Source organism: Schistocerca cancellata, chromosome 8 (genome assembly GCF_023864275.1).
Source record: "Schistocerca cancellata isolate TAMUIC-IGC-003103 chromosome 8, iqSchCanc2.1, whole genome shotgun sequence".
Taxonomy (NCBI): domain Eukaryota; kingdom Metazoa; phylum Arthropoda; class Insecta; order Orthoptera; family Acrididae; genus Schistocerca; species Schistocerca cancellata.
This window is the reverse complement of record NC_064633.1, coordinates 612799726-612823134: the sequence shown is the minus strand read 5'-3', so window position 1 is coordinate 612823134 and position 23409 is coordinate 612799726. Positions and strand designations below refer to the sequence as shown.

The 23409-nt window shown below is 42.3% G+C and overlaps 1 protein-coding gene across 1 annotated transcript in view; it reads right to left on the bottom strand.

Annotated features, from left to right (window-relative positions):
* LOC126095774 (nonsense-mediated mRNA decay factor SMG5) overlaps nucleotides 1–23409 on the bottom strand; it is a 283868-nt gene that overhangs the window by 152750 nt on the left and 107709 nt on the right. Inside the window, exons 9-11 of the mRNA XM_049910581.1 lie at nucleotides 21213–21337; nucleotides 20622–21072; nucleotides 11874–12025 (exon numbers count right to left, since the gene is read on the bottom strand). Coding sequence (XP_049766538.1) covers nucleotides 11874–12025; nucleotides 20622–21072; nucleotides 21213–21337 — 728 coding nt within the window. The remainder of the gene's footprint in view (nucleotides 1–11873; nucleotides 12026–20621; nucleotides 21073–21212; nucleotides 21338–23409) is intronic.

Here is a 23409-nt window from a genome sequence, read left to right as displayed (position 1 = left end):
CTTCAGCATATCCTCTCTTCTCGCTATCCGCCAGGCCTCAATCTCCGCTAATTTCCAATTTCAATCTGCCACCGCTCATACCTCACCTGTCTTTCAACATCATCTTTGCCTCTGTACTTCCGTCCCAACTGACATCTCTGCCCAAACTCTTTGCCTTTACAAATGTCTGCTTGTGTCTGTGTATGTGTGGATGGATATGTGTGTGTGTGCAAGTGTATACCTGTCCTTTTTTCCCCCTAAGGTAAGTCTTTCCGCTCCCGGGATTGGAATGACTCCTTACCCTCTCCCTTAAAACCCATATCCTTTTGTCTTTCCTTCTCCTTCCCTCTTTCCTGACGAGGCAACCGTTGGTTGCGAAAGCTAGAATTTTGTGTGTATGTTTGTGTTCGTTTGTGTGTCTATCGACCTGCCAGCACTTTCATTTGGTAAGTCACATCATCTTTGTTTTTAGGTATATAATAGAGGGAAACATTCCACGTGGGAAAAATATATTTAACAAGAAAGATGATGAGACTAACCAAACAAAAGCGCTGGCAGGTCGATAGACACACAAACAAACACATACACACAAAATTCTAGCTTTCGCAACCAACGGCTGCCTCGTCAGGAAAGAGGGAAGGAGAGGGAAAGACAAAAGGATATGGGATTTAAGGGAGAGGGTAAGGAGTCATTCCAATCCCGGGAGCGGAAAGACTTACCTTAGGGGGAAGAAAGGACAGGTATACACTCGCACACACACACATATCCATCCACATATACAGAGACACAAGCAGACATTTGTAAAGGCAAAGAGTTTGGGCAGAGATGTCAGTCGGGGTGGAAGTACAGAGGCAAAGATGATGTTGAAAGACAGGTGAGGTATGAGCGGCGGCAAATTGAAATTAGAAATTAGTGGAGATTGAGGCCTGGCGGATAGCGAGAAGAGAGGATATGCTGAAGGGCAAGTTCCCATCTCCGGAGTTCTGACAGGTTGGTGTTAGTGGGAAGTATCCAGATAACCCGGACGGTGTAACACTGTGCCAAGATGTGCTGGCCATGCACCAAGGCATGTTTAGTCACAGGATGATCCTCATTACCAACAAACACTGTCTGCCTGTGTCCATTCATGCGAATGGACAGTTTGTTGCTGGTCATTCCCACATAGAACGCTTCACAGTGTAGGCAGGTCAGTTGGTAAATCACGTGGGTGCTTTCACACGTGGCTCTGCCTTTGATCGTGTACACCTTCCGGGTTACAGGACTGGAATAGGTGGTGGTGGGAGGGTGCATGGGACAGGTTTTACACCGGGGACGGTTACAGGGGTAGGAGCCAGAGGGTAGGGAAGGTGGTTTGGGGATTTCATAGGGATGAACTAAGAGGTTACGAAAGTTAGGTGGACGGTGGAAAGACACTCTTGGTGGAGTGGGGAGGATTTCATGAACGATGGATCTCATTTCAGGGCAGGATTTGAGGAAGTCGTATCCCTGCTGGAGAGCCACATTCAGAATCTGATCCAGTCCCGGAAAGTATCCTGTCACAAGTGGGGCACTTTTTGGGTTCTTCTGTGGAAGGTCCCGGGTTTGAGGAGATGAAGAAGTGGCTCTGGTTATTTGCTTCTGTACCAGGTCGGGAGGGTAGTTACGGGATGCAAAAGCTGTTTTCAGGTTGTTGGTGTAATGGTTCAAGGATTCCGGACTGGAGCAGATTCGTTTGCCATGAAGACCTAGGATGTAGGGAAGGGACCGTTTGATGTGGAATGGGTGGCAGCTGTCATAATGGAGGTACTGTTGCTTGTTGGTGGGTTTGATGTGGACGCACGTGTGAAGCTGGCCATTGGACAGGTGGAGGTCAACGTCAAGGAAAGTGGCATGGGATTTAGAGTAGGGCCAGGTGAATCTGTTGGAACCAAAGGAGTTGAGGTTGGAGAGGAAATTCTGGAGTTCTTCTTCACTGTGAGTCCAGATCATGAAAATGTCATCAATAAATCTGTACCAAACTTTGGGATGGCAGGCCTGGGTAACCAAGAAGGCTTCCTCTAAGCGACCCATGAATAGGTTGGCGTACGAGGGGGCCATCCTGGTACCCTTTAATTGTTGGTATGTCTGGCCTTCAAAAGTGAAGAAGTTATGGGTCAGGATGAAGCTGGCTAAGGTAATGAGGAAAGAGGTTTTAGGTAGGGCGGCAGGTGATTGGCGTGAAAGGAAGTGCTCCATCGCAGCGAGGCCCTGGACATTCGGAATATTTGTGTATAAGGAAGTGGCATCAATGGTTACAAGGATGGTTTCCGGGGGTAACAGACTGGGTAGGGATTCCAGGAGTTTGAGAAAGTGGTTGGTGTCTTTGATGAAGGATGGGAGACTGCATGTAATGGGTTGAAGGTGTTGATCTACGTAGGCAGAGATGCGTTCTGTGGGGGCTTGGTAACCAGCTACAATGGGACGGCCGGGATGATTGGGTTTGTGAATTTTGGGAAGAAGGTAGAAGGTAGGGGTGCGGGGTGTTGGTGGGGTTAGGAGGTTGATGGAGTCAGGTGAAAGGTTTTGTAGGGGGCCCAAGGTTCTGAGGATTCCTTGAAGCTCCGCCTGGACATCAGGAATGGGATTACCTTGGCAAACTTTGTAAGTAGTGTTGTCTGAAAGCCGACGCAGTCCCTCAGCCACATACTCCCGACGATCAAGTACCACAGTCGTGGAACCCTTGTCCGCCGGAAGAATGACGATGGATTGGTCAGCCTTCAGATCACGGATAGCCTGGGCTTCAGCAGTGGTGATGTTGGGAGTAGGATTAAGGTTTTTTAAGAAGGATTGAGAGGCAAGGCTGGAAGTCAGAAATTCCTGGAAGGTTAGGAGAGGGTGATTTTGAGGAAGAGGAGGTGGGTCCCGCTGTGACGGAGGACGGAACTGTTCCAGGCATGGTTCAATTTGGATAGTGTCTTGGGGAGTTGGATCATTAGGAGTAGGATTAGGATCATTTTTCTTCGTGGCAAAGTGATATTTCCAGCAGAGAGTACGGGTGTAGGACAGTAAATCTTTGACGAGGGCTGTTTGGTTAAATCTGGGAGTGGGGCTGAAGGTGAGGCCTTTGGATAGGACAGAGGTTTCGGATTGGGAGAGAGGTTTGGAGGAAAGGTTAACTACTGAATTGGGGTGTTGTGGTTCCAGATTGTGTTGATTGGAATTTTGAGGTTTTGGAGGGAGTGGAGCTGGAAGTGGGAGATTGAGTAGATGGGAGAGACTGGGTTTGTGTGCAATGAGAGGAGGTTGAGGTTTGCTGGAAAGGTTGTGAAGGGTGAGTGAGTTGCCTTTCCGGAGGTGGGAAACCAGGAGATTGGATAGTTTTTTAAGGTGGAGGGTGGCATGCTGTTCTAATTTGCAGTTGGCCTGTAGGACGATGCTCTGAACAAGCGGTGTGGATGTGGGAGAGGAAAGATTGAGGACTTTTATTAAGGATAGGAGTTGATGGGTGTGTTGATTGGCTGAGTGGATGTGTAGGTGAAGGATTAGGTGGGTGAGGGAAATGGATTGTTCGGTTTGGAACTGGTATAGGGACTGATGGAAAGAAGGGTTGCAGCCAGAGATGGGAACTTTAAGTGTGAGGCCTTTGGGGGTGATGCCAAATGTCAGACAAGCCTGAGAAAATAAAATATGGGAGTGTAATCTGTCTAGGGCGAAGGCATGTTTGCGGAGGGAATGTAAATAAAACTTAATGGGGTCGTTGTGGAGGTGTTGTGAGGGTGACATGGTACTAGAAGGTGGAAAGTGGAACACGAGGCTGAAATGAAAATGAAAATAAATATAAAAATATATGGGGAGAGATAAAGGTAAAACTAGAAAGCAAATGGAGATCTGGTGTGAAAAAAGGCGAAAAAGGGTTGGTTAGAGCTGGGCTATGTTGATCCTGTGGTGAACTTGTGTAAGTAGCTAATGATGTGCATAAAGGTTAGGTGGTTGTGTTGCCGCCAAAACACATTAAAGGGTGGAGAAATACGGGAAAATTTCGAAAAAACTACGTGAGGATGTATTAAAAGGAGTGGTTTGGTGGTGGCAGATTATGGAAATGAAGCTAACAATTGTCTGATGAAGAAATAATGACGTTAAAACCTGTGGGAAGCGGCTAAAAATGATCGGTGATGTGAGAAAAACGGAAATGGAAATAAAGCAAAAGTTATTAAAACTAGCCCAAAATTCACAAACCCAATCATCCCGGCCGTCCCATTGTAGCTGGTTACCAAGCCCCCACAGAACGCATCTCTGCCTACGTAGATCAACACCTTCAACCCATTACTTGCAGTCTCCCATCCTTCATCAAAGACACCAACCACTTTCTCGAACGCCTGGAATCCCTACCCAGTCTGTTACCCCCGGAAACCATCCTTGTAACCATTGATGCCACTTCCTTATACACAAATATTCCGCATGTCCAGGGCCTCGCTGCGATGGAGCACTTCCTTTCACGCCGATCACCTGCCACCCTACCTAAAACCTCTTTCCTCATTACCTTAGCCAGCTTCATCCTGACCCACAACTTCTTCACTTTTGAAGGCCAGACATACCAACAATTAAAGGGAACAGCCATGGGTACCAGGATGGCCCCCTCGTACGCCAACCTATTCATGGGTCGCTTAGAGGAAGCCTTCTTGGTTACCCAGGCCTGCCAACCCAAAGTTTGGTACAGATTTATTGATGACATTTTCATGATCTGGACTCACAGTGAAGAAGAACTCCAGAATTTCCTCTCCAACCTCAACTCCTTTGGTTCCATCAGATTCACCTGGTCCTACTCTAAATCCCATGCCACTTTCCTTGACGTTGACCTCCACCTGTCCAATGGCCAGCTTCACACGTCCGTCCACATCAAACCCACCAACAAGCAACAGTACCTCCATTATGACAGCTGCCACCCATTCCACATCAAACGGTCCCTTCCCTACAGCCTAGGTCTTCGTGGCAAACGAATCTGCTCCAGTCCGGAATCCTTGAACCATTACACCAACAACCTGAAAACAGCTTTTGCATCCCGTAACTACCCTCCCGACCTGGTACAGAAGCAAATAACCAGAGCCACTTCCTCATCTCCTCAAACCCGGAACCTTCCACAGAAGAACCCCAAAAGTGCCCCACTTGTGACAGGATACTTTCCGGGACTGGATCAGATTCTGAATGTGGCTCTCCAGCAGGGATACGACTTCCTCAAATCCTGCCCTGAAATGAGATCCATCCTTCATGAAATCCTCCCCACTCCACCAAGAGTGTCTTTCCGCCGTCCACCTAACCTTCGTAACCTCTTAGTTCATCCCTATGAAATCCCCAAACCACCTTCCCTACCCTCTGGCTCCTACCCCTGTAACCGCCCCCGGTGTAAGACCTGTCCCATGCACCCTCCCACCACCTATTCCAGTCCTGTAACCCGGAAGGTGTACACGATCAAAGGCAGAGCCACGTGTGAAAGCACCCACGTGATTTACCAACTGACCTGCCTACACTGTGAAGCGTTCTATGTGGGAATGACCAGCAACAAACTGTCCATTCGCATGAATGGACACAGGCAGACAGTGTTTGTTGGTAATGAGGATCAGCCTGTGGCTAAACATGCCTTGGTGCACGGCCAGCACATCTTGGCACACTGTTACACCGTCCGGGTTATCTGGATACTTCCCACTAACACCAACCTGTCAGAACTCCGGAGATGGGAACTTGCCCTTCAGCATATCCTCTCTTCTCGCTATCCGCCAGGCCTCAATCTCCGCTAATTCCTAATTTCAATCTGCCGCCGCTCATACCTCACCTGTCTTTCAACATCATCTTTGCCTCTATACTTCCGTCCCGACTGACATCTCTGCTCAAACTCTTTGCCTTTACAAATGTCTGCTTGTGTCTTGTGTGTATGGATGGATATGTGTGTGTGTGCGTGTATACCTGTCCTTTTTTCCCCTAAGGTAAGTCTTTCCGCTCCCGGGATTGGAATGACTCCTTACCCTCTCCCTTAAAACCCATATCCTTTTGTCTTTCCTTCCCTCTTTCCTGACGAGGCAACCGTTGGTTGCGAAAGCTAGAGTTTTGTGTGTATGTTTGTGTTTATTTGTGTGTCTATCGACCTGCCAGCGCTTTTGTTGGGTAAGTCTCATCATCTTTCTTTTTAAATATATATATATATATATATATATATATATATATATAAAAAGAAAGCGCTGGCAGGTCGATAGACACACAAATAAACACAAACATACACACAAAACTCTAGCTTTCGCAACCAACGGTTGCCTCGTCAGGAAAGAGGGAAGGAGAAGGAAAGACAAAAGGATATGGGTTTTAAGGGAGAGGGTAAGGAGTCATTCCAATCCCGGGAGCGGAAAGACTTACCTTAGGGGGAAAAGAGGACAGGTATACACTCGCACACACACACATATCCATCCGCATATACACAGACACAAGCAGACATTTGTAAAGGCAAAGAGTTTTGGGCGGAGATGTCAGTCGGGACGGAAGTACAGAGGCAAAGATGATGTTGAAAGACAGGTGAGGTATGAGCGGCGGCAAATTGAAATTAGAAATTAGCGGAGATTGAGGCCTGGCGGATAGCGAGAAGAGAGGATATGCTGAAGGGCAAGTTCCCATCTCCGGAGTTCTGACAGGTTGGTGTTAGTGGGAAGTATCCAGATAACCCGGACGGTGTAACACTGTGCCAAGATGTGCTGGCCGTGCACCAAGGCATGTTTAGCCACAGGCTGATCCTCATTACCAACAAACACTGTCTGCCTGTGTCCATTCATGCGAATGGACAGTTTGTTGCTGGTCATTCCCACATAGAACGCTTCACAGTGTAGGCAGGTCAGTTGGTAAATCACGTGGGTGCTTTCACACGTGGCTCTGCCTTTGATCGTGTACACCTTCCGGGTTACAGGACTGGAATAGGTGGTGGTGGGAGGGTGCATGGGACAGGTTTTACACCGGGGACGGTTACAGGGGTAGGAGCCAGAGGGTAGGGAAGGTGGTTTGGGGATTTCATAGGGATGAACTAAGAGGTTACGAAGGTTAGGTGGACAGCGGAAAGACGCTCTTGGTGGAGTGGAGAGGATTTCATGAAGGATGGATCTCATTTCAGGGCAGGATTTGAGGAAGTCGTATCCCTGCTGGAGAGCCACATTCAGAATCTATCCAGTCCCGGAAAGTATCCTGTCACAAGTGGGGCACTTTTGGGGTTCTTCTGTGGAAGGTTCCGGGTTTGAGGAGATGAAGAAGTGGCTCTGGTTATTTGCTTCTGTACCAGGTCGGAAGGGTAGTTATGGGATGCGAAAGCTGTTTTCAGGTTGTTGGTGTAATGGTTCAAGGATTCCGGACTGGAGCAGATTCGTTTGCCACGAAGACCTAGGCTGTAGGGAAGGGACCGTTTGATGTGGAATGGGTGGCAGCTGTCATAATGGAGGTACTGTTGCTTGTTGGTGGGTTTGATGTGGACGGACGTGTGAAGCTGGCCATTGGACAGGTGAAGGTCAACATCAAGGAAAGTGGCATGGGATTTGGAGTAGGACCAGGTGAATCTGATGGAACCAAAGGAGTTGAGGTTGGAGAGGAAATTCTGGAGTTCTTCTTCACTGTGAGTCCAGATCATGAAGATGTCATCAATAAATATGTACCAAACTTTGGGTTGGCAGGCCTGTGTAACCAAGAAGGCTTCCTCTAAGCGACCCATGAATAGGTTGGCGTACGAAGGGGCCATCCTGGTACCCATGACTGTTCCCTTTAATTGTTGGTATGTCTGGTCTTCAAAAGTGAAGAAGTTGTGGGTCAGGATGAAGCTGGCTACGGTAATGAGGAAAGAGGTTTTAGGTAGGGTGGCAGGTGATCGGCGTGAAAGGAAGTGCTCCATCGCAGCGAGGCCCTGGACGTGCGGGATATTTGTGTAGAAGGAAGTGGCATCAATGGTTACAAGGATGGTTTCTGGGGTAACGGATTGGGTAAGCCTTCCAGGGGTTTGAGAAAGTGGTTGGTGTCTTTGATGAAGGGTGGGAGACTGCATGTAATGGGTTGAAGGTGTTGATCTACGTAGGCAGAGATGCGTTCTGTGGGGGCTTGGTAACCAGCTACAATGGGACGGCCGGGATGATTGGGTTTGTGAATTTTGGGCTAGTTTTAATAACTTTTGCTTTATTTCCATTTCCGTTTTTCTCACATCACCGATCATTTTTAGCCGCTTCCCACAGGTTTTAACGTCATTATTTCTTCATCAGACAATTGTTAGCTTCATTTCCATAATCTGCCACCACCAAACCACTCCTTTTAATACATCCTCACGTAGTTTTTTCGAAATTTTCCCGTATTTCTCCACCCTTTAATGTGTTTTGGCGGCAACACAACCACCTAACCTTTATGCACATCATTAGCTACTTACACAAGTTCACCACAGGATCAACATAGCCCAGCTCTAACCAACCCTTTTTCGCCTTTTTTCACACCAGATCTCCATTTGCTTTCTAGTTTTACCTTTATCTCTCCCCATATATTTTTATATTATTTTCATTTTCATTTCAGCCTCGTGTTCCACTTTCCACCTTCTAGTACCATGTCACCCTCACAACACCTCCACAACGACCCCATTAAGTTTTATTTATTTATATATATATATATATATATATATATATATATTTAAAAAGAAAGATGATGAGACTTACCAAACAAAAGCGCTGGCAGGTCGATAGACACACAGACAAACACAAACATACACACAAAATCTAGCTTTCGCAACCAATGGTTGCCTCGTCAGGAAAGAGGGAAGGAGAGGGAAAGACAAAAGGATTTGGGTTTTAAGGGAGAGGGTAAGGAGTCATTCCAATCCCGGGAGCGGAAAGACTTACCTTAGGGGGAAAAAAGGAGGGAAAAAAGGACAGGTATACACTCGCACACACACACATATCCATCCTCATATACACAGACACAAGCAGACATTTGTATATATATATATATATTTTGAAGCCGCACTTCAGGTTTCTGCCGCCAGAGAGCTCGAGAGCACAGTGAGACAAAATGGCAACAGGAGCCGAGAAAGCGTATGTCGTGCTTGAAATGCACTCACATCAGTCAGTCATAACAGTGCAACGACACTTCAGGACGAAGTTCAACGAAGATCCACCAACTGCTAACTCCATTCGGCGATTGTATGCGCAGTTTAAAGCTTCTGGATGCCTCTGTAAGGGGAAATCAACGGGTCGGCATGCAGTGAGCGAAGAAACGGTTGAACACGTGTATCTGGACATGCTGGAAAATTGGCTCATGCCACAACTGGAGACTGACAGCGCCGACTTCATCTTTCAACAGGATGGTGCTCCACCACACTTCCATCATGATGTTCGGCATTTCTTAAACAGGAGATTGGAAAACTGATGGATCGGTCGTGGTGGAGATCGTGATCAGCAATTCATGTCATGGCCTCCATGCTCTCCCGACTTAACCGCATGCGATTTCTTTCTGTGGGGTTATGCGAATGATTCAGTGTTTAAACCTCCTCTACCAAGAAACGTGCCAGAACTGCGAGCTCGCATCAACGATGCTTTCGAACTTATTGATGGGGACATGCTGCGCCTAGTGTGGGAGGAACTTGATTATCAGCTTGATGTCTGCCAAATCACTAAAGGGGCACATATCGAACATTTTGAAAATATCTCAAATAATAAAGTTATTGTAGAGCTGTGAAATCGCTTCAATCATTTGTAATAACCCTGTACATCCACAGTAGTGAAAGGAGTAACACTGCATGTGAAAATACGCAACTAACAAACTAAACTAGAATTTATTGTCAGAATAAAAAATAAAGAAGCGACAAATTATTGCCAATACAAAGACTCGAAAACTTCCAGGAAGAGCTAGAAGAGCTATGTTTCTACAAGATCAAGACTGATAACATTTTGAAGCTAGACTATTAACTTTTGCTTACGATTTTAAAAATTCTAATTTTAGTCCACAGAAAAAAGCCTCCTGCTTTAAAATTGCAAAGTGTGATAGAAACCAGATATTAATCTTAGAATTATTATTCACTAGAAAACAGAATGTTTAGCAGCTTTTACCACAATTTTAGTGTAGCAACAAGTACTGTATCTCATGAGCAAACACAATTGTTTCTCATATTCTAAGTAACCAAAACCACTGATCTGGTGTTCACATTTATTTGTTTACACTGTGGCATTTAACTGGAAAAAGTAGGGTACGGTGCTTCTGTAAACCACTGTTGGGTAATGTTACGACTGCTCAAGTGTTGTTCAGCACTGAACACATGTTCAGCACTGAACACATGGGCAATCTGGTGTGCCGTCATCTGTTAGTGGTATAGTCAAAGTAGATTAACACCCAACTGCTCACATATTAGTAAATACTTGCAGTGGTGGTTTTGCTGGCACTATGATACCCACGTTACACACTTGTTGCTAGCAGAAGCTGAATTGGTCAACCACCCCACCCGGAGTTACTGTCCTGTTTGCCACATTTGTGACTGTTATTAAGATTTATTAAGTGGGGTTGGGTTGTTTGGGGGAAGAGACAAAACTGCGAGGTCATCGGTCTCATCGTATTAGGGAAGGATGGGAAGGAAGTCGGCCGTGCCCTTTCAAAGAAACCATCCCAGCATTTGCCGGGAGTGATTCAGGGAAATCACGGGGGAAAACCTAAATCCGGATGGCTGGATGCGGGATTGAACCATCGTCCTCCCAAATGCGAGTCCAGTGTGCTAACCACTGCGCCACCTCGCTTGGTATTTATTAAGTACTTCTTCAGAATGAATATGCTACCAATCACTTTCTTAATTATGTACTCTCAGTCTCATTTTGTAGAGCTAGAGTGCATTTTCAATGCTGATTAGCTGTGTTTTGTATGTGAGTGGGCATAATCTGTAAATAGAGAAAACGAAATATGTCTGGTTCAGATATTTTTTGTGAATGAGGCCTTGAAGTAGAGCATGCAACATCATTTTTGCAATTTATTTTTATTTTTTCAGTAAAGTACAAATAAATAAAAGTTGCTCACACAAAAAACAACTTGCACAGTTTCTTTCCTATTTTCCACATAAATAAACCTGAAAAATTACATTCACTTTTGTTTTCTTTCTTTTTCATTAATTTTTGAACAAGTGGAGATCTTTTGTTGGTTGATTTACTTTTGTTTCTGACACACACACACACACACACACACACACACACACACACACACACACAGATGTCTCATATGATGCAAAGTGAAAGTGAAAATGGTGTGTTGTGGATCCTATTTGCACTATATAGGAACTACATTCGCTCACATATACTTAAGTTTTGCATCGTTATGATAGATGAAACTTTCAAAACAAAGCTGTTAATACACAAAAGCAATGTGTTCTAATACATACAAAATACTGGACTGGAGATGAAAACACAGTTTTTTAAAACATATTTTAGAGTAAAAATTGCAGAAGTTACTGGTAGCAGTCTTATTCTAAAACAGAAATGTATATACTTACAGCAGAAATGGAATAGAAGTGGCTGTGAATCATGTAGCTAACATTAGGTCTGATGACTTCAGGTCACATGTTATAAATGTTTCATTTAGCGAGTTGACTGGTGGACTATCCAGTATGATGGCTATCTATAACACTACTGTTCCATCAGTGCATATCAGCCTTTGCCACAGACCAAAGAAAGTAAAGAAAATAAACTTGGTGCTGGTTGGGATGAACCAGAGAATGAGTTCCCAAACATCACAGCCAAAGGGAGAGCAGAGAGGGCAAAAGATAGAAACAAACACCACTCAGTATTAAGCCCTGATAGAAGTCTAATCTAAGGTGAGGGACATCAATGATCTACAGTAGCACAATAATATTTTATAACAATTAGACCTGTTTTTTAAAAACAAACTGTTGAAAATGGGTAACTTACTGCTTGCTTAGGGCTGATTGAGTGCCAACGAAAGTAATCCCAATCCAGTGCACCATGAGCCTCTTTTAAGGCTCCCAGGCCACGTAATTGCATGTCTTCTGGAAGTGGAACCTTTAAGTACAGATCTTGTGCCCCTCGAAGTACTTCTCTCTCTGTAAATACAACATGTACAAAGAATATTAACTATTTACTGCTTACGGACAAACACAAGAGCATAACGGCAGCTGAAGATTACAAACTATGTCCTTTAAGGATACAAGCTGTTGAATATCAGAAAACAGAACAAATACCAAACTCTTTAAAGAGAAAACAAATTATTATTCATCACTGAATTCTTTACCATTTTCTGATCACAAATTTCTCAACATAAATAATATGTTTAAAACATAGATCCGATAAGGAGATCTCATGGTATGTTCTGACCTTTTCAAGTTTCTCATAAATACAGAATTTGAAGGACAGTGCCCAGATATCAATTTTCTAAATCAGTATGATACAATTTTTTTAAAGGGGAGGGGATGGGACTGCTTCATCTCTCAAACTGTGTGCCCAGTCTGGGTTGTAATGAATCTTTTTACTTCCAAGTAGGTACACATGTACAAATCAGACACATTTATATGTTCAAATAATGAGTGATGTATATACACAACTGGGTCAAAATTTGCCCAACAATTCCTGAGTTATGCTGCTGTCACACATTTTTCATCCCCATCCTCATCCCTACAGGACACAGGTGGTTTTTATTCCCTCAGAAACCTTCACCACCATGAGCACGACAATTCACCTAAGTTTCATCACAACCAGATGAAAGGTACAGCAACACATTGAAGACTGACAGACAAATAATCATTTTTACATATTAGATACTAATTAAAAATCTGTTAGTCAACATTTCCATTTGTTAATAATATATGGAATTAAAAGTAAACATAAAAGTTATTCCCAGCAAGCTTCAAACCAACGACTTTATGTTTACAATATTTTTACTCTAAGCACTCTTCTACCACCGACATTAATATTAACCTGAACACATTTTGTACTTAAGAGTGTTTGTAATCTTCTAACCTGCAAAGACAATTTTATCAAGTTTGTCTGAAAATTGCATCATACTCCTTTGGAAACTGACTTAAATGACCATACTATACTGGACTATACTGAACAATACAAGAAAAGAAAATACTTGAATTTGGAGGTTATATCAACACTCATCTGGTACACAAATAACACTCATCTGGTACACAAAGCACTGAACAAAGTAATAATCACTTCATGTGTGCTTTCAAAGCTGCCGACAGTTTGCTTCACACAATGCCCACGGTTTTATATTTGTGCAAACAAATGAAGGACCACAGAAAAAAGATGTCACACTGTGTTACTAATGGGTCACACTGTGTTACTAATGGATACTCTGTATAGTTACATGCAACTGTAACAAAGGTTTGTACTGAGTTGGGAATGCAATATCTGGGGATGGATAACACAAATTTATACAAAAGCAGGGAGATCAGAAATCAGACTTTCGGAGATGTGGAAATGTTAGAACTAGTTCCAAGTGAGAGAACACAGGTCACACAATGAAAGGATAGAGTAGCTTCATAGTTGGCAATGACAAAATATAGCAAATTGTGGAATGATACTCAAAAGGAATTTTATAATAATTAATTCTATTTTCTATGATAGACCAACACTCAATAATCACAAGTCCTGGAAAAGTTTGGTGTTTGTCATCAAAAAGCAGAAGGTTTCACTGACTGCAGAATAACTGTGAGATTAGGAAGTAATTTTGGCTGGCGAACACATATTTTAAGTCGTGAGTATTATTTGCAACACAATTTAATTGCAGTGTCGTTATGTGATAAATTGCAAATAAGAGTTTATAGGTTTCCCTGGTATGCCTGATAGAACACTTCTCCCAATAAATTGGCGAATTGTCATTATACTTCGTTCAAAATTACTTAACAACCAACAGCTATGCAGGACATGGTGGAGTGAGACTCACAAGGAAGGCATGACATATGTTCAGCCAAACTAACAAGAATTGCAGCTCAAGTAAACATCTGCAGTTGCCAATCTTCCACGTGCAACCTCTGACACACTTGCAATATGAAACATTTTCAGGCAACTTCTTGTCCTGTGGTATGGTTCACTGCACAATGAGATTTTGTTGATTTTCATTACTTACAGTTGCAGGATCAGCATCTTATATATGACATTACTATTACACGTTGTGTGCAATTGAACAATGGTTAATCAAATGTTATTCAGTGGAAAAATCAAATATCGCTTTTTTACCCAGGGGATTGCAGTACAAGGTCAGTCACAAAAAATTGTTTGTGTGTTACGTGACTACAAATGTCAACCATTCTTCTTGATAATGCTCCCAGCCACCCTGTTATTGATGGATGAAACAATTATCATGACAAAGCGAGAGTAGGAGACAACTGATTGGCTTCAGTGTCGAAGTAAATAATAATCTTAAAAATGTGAAGTTAACAGAAGTAATATCTCACTGTAAATCACAGTTCCTCAGATACATAATTGATGAGCTGGCAAAAAGATTTAGGAATACACTTATGAGGTTACTATCTTATTCCTGCCATTTCAACCCAATACAATCTATACAGGCCCAAATTAAAGGTTATGTTGCAAAGTAATAATAAAAATCTTAACTATGTGTGCAATCAAAGCATTCCCCAATGATGCCGTTACCTTGTGACACTCTCCCATGAGTCAAACGAACCTGTGATCATTCATGCTGCCCTTCTTTATATCCATTCAATACCCCCCACCCTCAACCCCACCCCCCACCAGTTAGTCCTATTTGGTACGGATCCTACACACCTGAGCGATACTGCAGGATGGGTCATACCAGTGTTTTGTATGCATTCTCTCTTGATTGCCTTTTTCAAGTGTTATACCAATGAATCGCAGTCTGCCACATGCTGTATCTATGTCTGAGACTGTATCATAATTCCATTTCATATCCCTACAAATTGTTAAACCCGGGTATTTGTATTAGTTGATAGTTTCCAACTGTAAGTTACTTGATGTTATTGTAGTATAAAACTAAGTTTTTTCATTCTGTGAAATGCATTATTTTACACTTCTGAATATTTAAAGCAAGTTGATAGTCTTTGTACCATTTTGAAATCTTTTCAAGATGTGACTAAATATTTTCACACCTTCTTTCAGAGAGCATATAAGCCTGAGGTTATTATTAATATTGTCCACAAGGTCATTGAGACACAACATTAGCAGAAAAAGCCCCAATACATTGTCCTCAGGAACACTAAAAGTGACTTCTACATCTGTAGATTAGTCTCCATCAAATATAACTTGCTACATCACCCATAGCAAAAAATTTTCAAACCAGTCACAAATTTCACTTGATACTCCATATGATTGTACTTTTGGTAATAACTGTTCATAATGCACTGAGTCAAATGCCTTTTGAAAATCTAGAAATACTGCATCTAACGGATTGCCTGGATTCAAAGTTTACAGTATCTTATATGAGAGAAGTGACATTTGGGTTTAACATGATCGGTTTTCAGAATCACGCTGGTTGGCATTGGGGAGGTCATTCTGTTCAAGACCTCTCATTATGTTTGTGTGGTGTCACCGCCAGACACCACACTTGCTAGGTGGTAGCTTTTAAATCGGCCGCGGTCCGCTAGTATACGACGGACCCGCGTGTCGCCACTGTCAGTGATGGCAGACCGAGCGCCGCCACATGGCAGGTCTAGTGAGACGTACTAGCACTCGCCCCAGTTGTACAGCCGACTTAGCCAGAGATGGATCACTGACAACTACGCTCTCAATTGCCGAGACGATAGTTAGCATAGCCTTCAGCTACGTCAGTTGCTACGACCTAGCAAGGCGCCATTACCAATTGATATTGAGATTGCACTTATGTGATATCAAGAGCGATGTTCACTAATTATGGAATAAAGTTAAGTATTACTTCAACTACATACTTTATTTGCTACTATATTTCCCTTAACTGTTCAAGACCTCACGCCAGTCTGCGTGAGCTTTCCCAACGCGTGCCTTTCGGCCTCCTCTAGCTACAAGGTGTTGGCTCTTCTGCCAACACTTCAGTTTGAGTTCAGAATATGTTCTAATGTTGTACAAAAAATTGATGTCAAGGATATTGGATGGCAGTTTTGTGGATCATTTCTGCTAGCCTTCTTGTAGACGAGTGTGGCCTGTGCTATTTTCCAACTACTGGGCACGGTTTTTTGTTTGAGACATCTATGGCAGTTTATAGTTAAGAGAGGGGCTAATACATCAGAAAATTCAGAATAAAATCTAATAGGAATTCCGTCAGGGCCTGAAGCTTTGTTCAGTTTTAACGTTTTCATCTGTTTCTCAATGTCACTGACATGAATATCTATTCACTCATCTTTTCAGTGGTACAGGGATTAAACTAGGGGAATACTCCTGGGTTTTCCTTTCTACAGGAACATTCAAAAACAGAGTTAAACATTTCTGCTTCTACTCTGTTACCCTTAGTTTCAGTTCCTGTCTCATCTACTCACATCTGGATACTGACTTTGGTGCCAGTATCAGTTGTTACGTATGAACAGAACTTGTCTAGGTTCTGTGTAAGATATTTTGACAATATTCTGCTATGCTAGTCATTCAAAGCTTATTGCATTGATCTCTTGACAGACAAAAGTGTTAAATTTAACATCTCTCTATCTACAGCCTTTGTTTTGTTACATCTACATCGATACTCCGCAAACCACGGTAAGGTGCATGGCGGAGGGTACCCTGTATCACTACTTGTCATTCCTCTTCCTGTTCCACTCACAAACAGAGCGAGGGAAAAACGACTGTCTGTACAAATCCTCATTTCTCGTGTCTTATCTTCAAGGTCCTTATGCTCGATGTATGTTGGGGACAGTACAATCATTTAGCAGTCAGCTTCAAATGCCGGTTCTCTATATTTTCTCAATACTGCTTCTCAAAATGAATGTTACCTTCCATCCAGGATTCCCGTTTGAGTTTCTGAAGCACCGCTGTAACACTTGCGTGTAGTTCGAGCCTACCGGTAACAAAAGGCTAGCAGCCACCTCTGAAGTCTTCATTCAATCCTACCTCATGACGGATCCCAAACACTCAAGCAGTACTCAAGAATAAGTTGCACCAGCATCTTATATGTAGTCTCCTTTACAGGTGAATCACTCTTTCCTAAAATTTTCCCAATAAACTGAAGATGACCATCTGCCTTTCCTACGACAGTTTTCATATGCTCGTTCCATCTCGCATCGCTTTGCAACATTACCCCCAGATATTTAAATAACTTGATTGTGTCAAGCAGGTCACTAGTGATTCCATTCATCACACCAACTGGAAGTTTTTCCTGAGTTTTCTTGTACCTTCCTACAGTCACTCAACTTCAACACTTTACCATAGACCATGGCATCATCAGCAAACAACCACAGATTGCTGCCCAGCCTGTCCGCCAAATCATTTATGTGTATGCAGAACAACAGTGGACCTGTCACACTTCCCCAAGGTACTCCTTACGATAACCTTGTCTCTGATGAACACTCACCATCGAGGATAACATATTAGGTTCTGTTATTTAAGAAGTAATCAAGCCACTCACATATTTTTGGCCTTATTCCATATGCTCATACCTTCGTTAACAGCCTCCAATGGGGTCCCATGTCAAATGCTTACAGAAATCTACAAATATGGAATCTGTCTGTTGCCATCCATCCATAGTTCTCAGTATACCATGTGAGGAAAGGACAAGCTGAATTTCGCAGAAGTAATGCTTTCTACAACCATGCTAATTTGTGGACATAAGCTTTTATATTCAAACTGAGAATATGTTCAAAGATTCTGCAGCAAACAGAAGTTAGGCATATAGGTCTGTAATTTTGTGTGTCCATTCTTTTACCTTTGTTATATGCTGGAGTCACCTGTACTTTTTTTCCAGTCGCTGTATTGTACTCTTTGTAAAATCTTACTGGGATTCCATCCAGACCTGGTGATTTATTTGTTTTCAAATCTTTAAGTTCTTTCGATACGCCAAAAAGGGATTGAATGGAAGCCTTAGACCTGTTTAGCAATTTCACATATAACCAGAATTTTTTCCGGTTCTCTGCCAGATCTTTTGCTACGGTGTGACAGTGGTAGTTGCTGTATGCTTTGCGCATAAATCTTTTCACAGGCGCATGAATGTCTACTAACCTTTACGTGTCGTCATTTATATGTCCTCTTTTGAACCTAGAGTGCAACAGTGTCTGCTTCCTCAGCATCCGCTGAATTTCATTATTAAGGCATGGTGGGTCTTTTCTATCCTTTATCCACTTACTAGGCATGTAATTCTCCAGGCCACGATTTACACTCTGCTTAAACTTCACCCATAATTCCTCTACATCTATTTTACTGGAACTAAGTTTTGCCAATTCACTATCTAAGTGAGATGTTAATAACTGATTATCTGCGCCATCTAGCAGAAACACTCTTCCAGCCTTCTTGACTGATTTATTAATTTTCATAATTATAGTTGCTACAATGACAACATGATCACTAATTCCTGTTTCTATACTGACATTGTCAATAAGGCCCGGCCTATTTGTAGCTACAAGGTCTAAGATATTTCCATTGTGAGTGGGCTGCCAAGCTAGCTGCTCAAGGCAATTTTCAGAAAATGTATTCAAAAGTATTTCACATAACTGTCTGTCTGTACTCACCGCAATGAATCCACAAACATCCCAGTCTATACGTGGCAAGACAACTCCAACTAATATTGCATGATCTGGTATTTTATGCAATAGACATCTATTATGCTGTACTCTATTTCTTCAGTTGTTTCTTTGCAGCAACTGCATACCGCAGACGGTCTCTCCCATCATGAACTGTTCTACTGGGTACATATCTACACAATGCACAGTTAACTACTCTTTTACACTTGACCTATAGTTTCTCAACACGCTCCTGCCCTGAGCTAAAAGTCTCAAGTTCTTCACTGAGTTATGTCACCACTGCTTCTTCATCTAGTTTACCAATCATATAAATATTTCTGCTTGTTGTACTTGTTCTTTTTACTCTGGTAATCATTGTTGCTGCAAATTCCTTATGGTCACTGATAGCAGCTTTGATGCAGACGTCTTCAAAGACATTAGGTCTATTTGTTGTCATTGCGTTTAATATATATCGATCATGAGCAGGGTTTCAAGCCATATGATCTAGGCAGCTTCCACAGAAGGCCTTTAGTAATGCTTCACAGACTGTCTTGTTACACTCATCACAACTGTAATAATTCCATTTGTTGCCACATGACTGAAGTTGCTTCTGATATTTACATTATGATTGGGGAACTTACTTACAAGTGAACTGATGTTCTCTCTGAAGTTTTTGGTTACATCGGGAAGCGAGTCTTGTGGTCGATAAAAGGATCCAATTATAATTTTATGCCCATCCCTGATGCTCAGTCTTGCCCAAACAACCTCACTTGTAGCTTCAGTTTCAGATTTGAGTTCCTCATCACTACAACAAATACACTACCTCAGTTCCCTATCATTTGTACATACGCTTAAATTTTTCCCAAAAATCTCACTGTTGTCCACTATGGGATTTAACCATCATTCTGTAATACTATTATGTGAGATTCACTGCTTTTTTAGAAACACTTCAAACTCTGGCGCTTCGGAAGTTCACCACTGGTATTTTAATACTGTCACCTGTGGGGTGGGGGGGACATTTCTTTGGGTCTTACACTGATAGTTCCATGTCCCGTGCCTACCACAGCATCGTTACCTGGACTGGATGGATAGTCATGGTTTGAATTTTTGCACTGAGACCAAGAGGAGTCAAGTGCTGTGCCAAGATCACATAAAGCTGTGTTACGTAAGAGCTGTACTGTTTTAAAACTGATTATCAATTCTTGCAGAAAGGGAATTCACCAACCACGAGGACATAAGTACTGTACAGTGGTATGTGTCTTCATGTATACATTACCTGGGTGGTTGGTTGGCTTGGGGGAGGGGACAGAACAGCGAGGTCATCAGTCCCATCGGGTTATGGAAGGATATCAGCCTTGACCTTTCAAAGAAACCATCCCGGTTGCCTGAAGTGATTTAGGGAAACCAGAGAAAACGTAAATCAGGATGGCCGGACGTGGGTTTGACCCATCATCCTCCCGAATGCGAGTCCAGTGTGCTAACCACTGCATCACCTCGCTTGGTGTATGCAGGTTAGCATAATTACTTGGAGGAAAACTTTAAAATTATGAAATAAGAGGGATGTTCATGTGCGGCGCCACAGTCGGGTAAACTACATAATGTATACTAGCTGTATAGTGTGCCGCCTCATCGTAATACATTCGACTGCCTATAAATTATAATCTGAAACTCAAAATAAATATCAAGATATGAATGAGGAGTATTATAGAAGTCAGTAATTCACCTGGGTAGCGCACAATTTTGACATGTGTATACCTAGTGTGTTGAAAGTGTCATGTCTTACTGCTAGAGGTACACATATTTAGAATATTTACATCATGAAACATCACATGAATGACATGGGGGGGGGGGGGGGGGAGAGACCACATCCATATCAATTAAGATGTTGTTTGAATATAAAGACGGCAGAGACAGTACCTCCTCTATACTAAACAAAAGAAGTTCATAAGCTGTGAGACCAAAAATTTTACTGTCTTAGTTTATGAGCTTTCCTGTGTGTCATTATGTGGAAATAAAATCATGAATGACAAGAACATAAGCTCACCTGCACTGAGCCTGACAGGGTCAATGCGTAGCAAGTTGAGCAAAGTGACCAAGCGTGTCAGTAAGGTCCTGGGCCGAGTTTTACCACATGCCTGTAGCGTCTCCACGTTGGATTCAGACTTCAGCCAGTCAGCCAAGACTTGTATGGCTTCGAGCAGCCGACCTTCACCAACCATAAGCTCCAAGACGTCGGCAGGTTCCAGAGCTCTTTCAGTTACCCCACTGCCAATTCCTTCACCGACTCCATTCTGCAACTGTTGCCCAGTTGTTGCACTTGGTTGTTCAGCAGACACCTTTTTGTCATCCAGCTTATTGTTGTTGTTATTTTGTTCGTTTTTCTGCAGATGTTTTTCATTTGTATCATCCGAGTGCAAACTGAAATTTCCAGGCTTTCCTGGGCACTGTTCTTGCGTCTGTGGCAAACCATTAACTTTAGCTTCAATTGCACCCACCTGAAAAAAGTTTGAATGTTCATACATTAAAAAATATTATATGATTTACAAGAGAGAGTTCACGTAACAAGCACACATTGCTATTTAATCATGGATTTAATTATACAAAAGAAACTGGATTGTTGTAAACAGTTTCACACCTGAGTACTACTGGATGTTTCATCAGATTCATCTTCTTCTTCCTCAGAGCTCAGCACAATAGGTTCTTCACCTTCTGAGTTTGCTTCATCAGAGCTGGAAGATAGTGGATAGAAAAATTCTCCTCCTGAAAGAAAACACAAGTAATATTTCATTTGAAGAACATATATAATAGTTAAAAGCAAAAACTCTAAAAATATTTTGCTGATATGCATATATATCAAGTAATCGTAAAGCAAATATTACAATAATGGAAAACCTATGAGAGAGAATAAATAACAGTTTAATAACATATGACATCTCAAAACTTTTCTATTTCTTTCATTCTTCAGAAAGGAATATTTACTATACTGCCGAGTCTGTGGACATTCACTGACTGAGCAAATGCTTACATGGAGGAAGGAAATTCCTGCAACCTGTAGCTACCTAAGTACTAAGATCCCAAGATCCAACCAATGGACTGGATTATGCACACCGCTAATGAGGCATACACTGCTAATGAGGCATAGACCGGTAACGGGCTATACATTGCTAACAGTACATACACCAACAGTGCATAGCCCACCAAAAGTTCATACACTGCCTCCAACTGGCTCTTAGTAGCATCCACCAACAATCTCCACAACAACAGATCAGGAATACAGTTTAAACTCTATAAAGTCACACAAAAGCACACACCCAAACTTCCACAGGAACAAATTGAATTTATCGGACACAAAGGAATCACAGACATTGGGTGCAACTGGGCATTGATTTAAATCAATGGGGTAAGTCGACAACTTATGCCGGACTGGGATTCAAACCCAGGTCTCCTGCTTACTAGACTGATGCTTTGACCACTATGTCATACAGACACAGAGATGACTGCAACTGCACGGAATACCCTAGCATGCCTCCTGCCAGGCCAAGATTCTCAATTCTGTTGGACATGCCCAAAAGGGTAGACACCACATACATGGAATTTACTGTCCTCAATTATGCCTCGGCAATGTGACCTCTCAGGTTTTCTTCATGCGACTGATTCTCACACAGTAGTTTAGGGTGTTCAGCTGTGTTGTGGATTCCACTTAATACAAAGCATTTTGACAACAGACACAGTCATCTTGTTCAGGAGCTACTCACTGTGCCATTCTGTATACTCATGGCCTGAACTGCGCTGTGTACTACTGTTGGTGTAGTGTTGCTATCTGTAACGGAGCTTGACAACAGTGCCCACTATGCTCTTTGATGCTCAACTGTTTTTCAGAGGCCATATTGTTATTCCTTTAAAAGTACACTCTCTCAGCACTTTCCAGCTCTGGAGGATGAGACATCTGGCAAAATATCAATGTATTGAGAATGAGACCTCAAACCTTGTTTAAATTTAAACATCTGTCCTGGTTTATTAGGGTTTTCCAACATCTGTATTTTGATGGACTCCTTAATTACAACACCAAATAAATAAAATTTATGTCTACACAATGATAAAATATATTTCAGTTTATGACTATGCTCTAGGCAGTATTCAGCAACAGTTGATTTGCTCAGTTGTAGTCAGGTGTATCACCGATGTTTTAATAGTTTGCCCCACAAACAACATGCTGCACTTGTATGTAACATGGTACGCAACTGGCTTTCATAAACTTAGATCATCTTTAAGATTTAAAAAAATAAAAATAAATAAATAAATAAAAATTGCTTTACTACACTCTTCAGGCATGTTCTCATATCAACTTTCCTCTTTGAGGGAAAATATTATGAACAAATTGATGGCAAGGCTATGGATAATCTGTTGTCGTATGTTGTGGCAAATATGTACACCTGGAAGCTTTTGAGACAAACACACTAGAATCTGCCACTTCAAGCCAACATATTTCTACTGATATGTGGATGACACATTTGTGACGAGGTCACATAAGACAGAAAAAACATGAAAAGTTCCTGGAATAACTTGGAAAAGAGGGCTAGCTACTTTTCCCTGACATATTGGTTAAGAGAAGAAAGTACAGGTCTACAGTTCACAGTGTATACTAAAAACCCATGCACACTGACATCTATCTCAATGCTTCAAGCTATCACCATCGGCCTCAAAAAATTTTGTTTTTAAAGATTCTATCTCACTGTCAGATGAGAAGAGCCTCACTGAAGAATCACCTATGAATAGCGTTCCAAAGGAATGGTACCCAGATTGACAAACTGAGTGAGCATTGATTTTGAAAT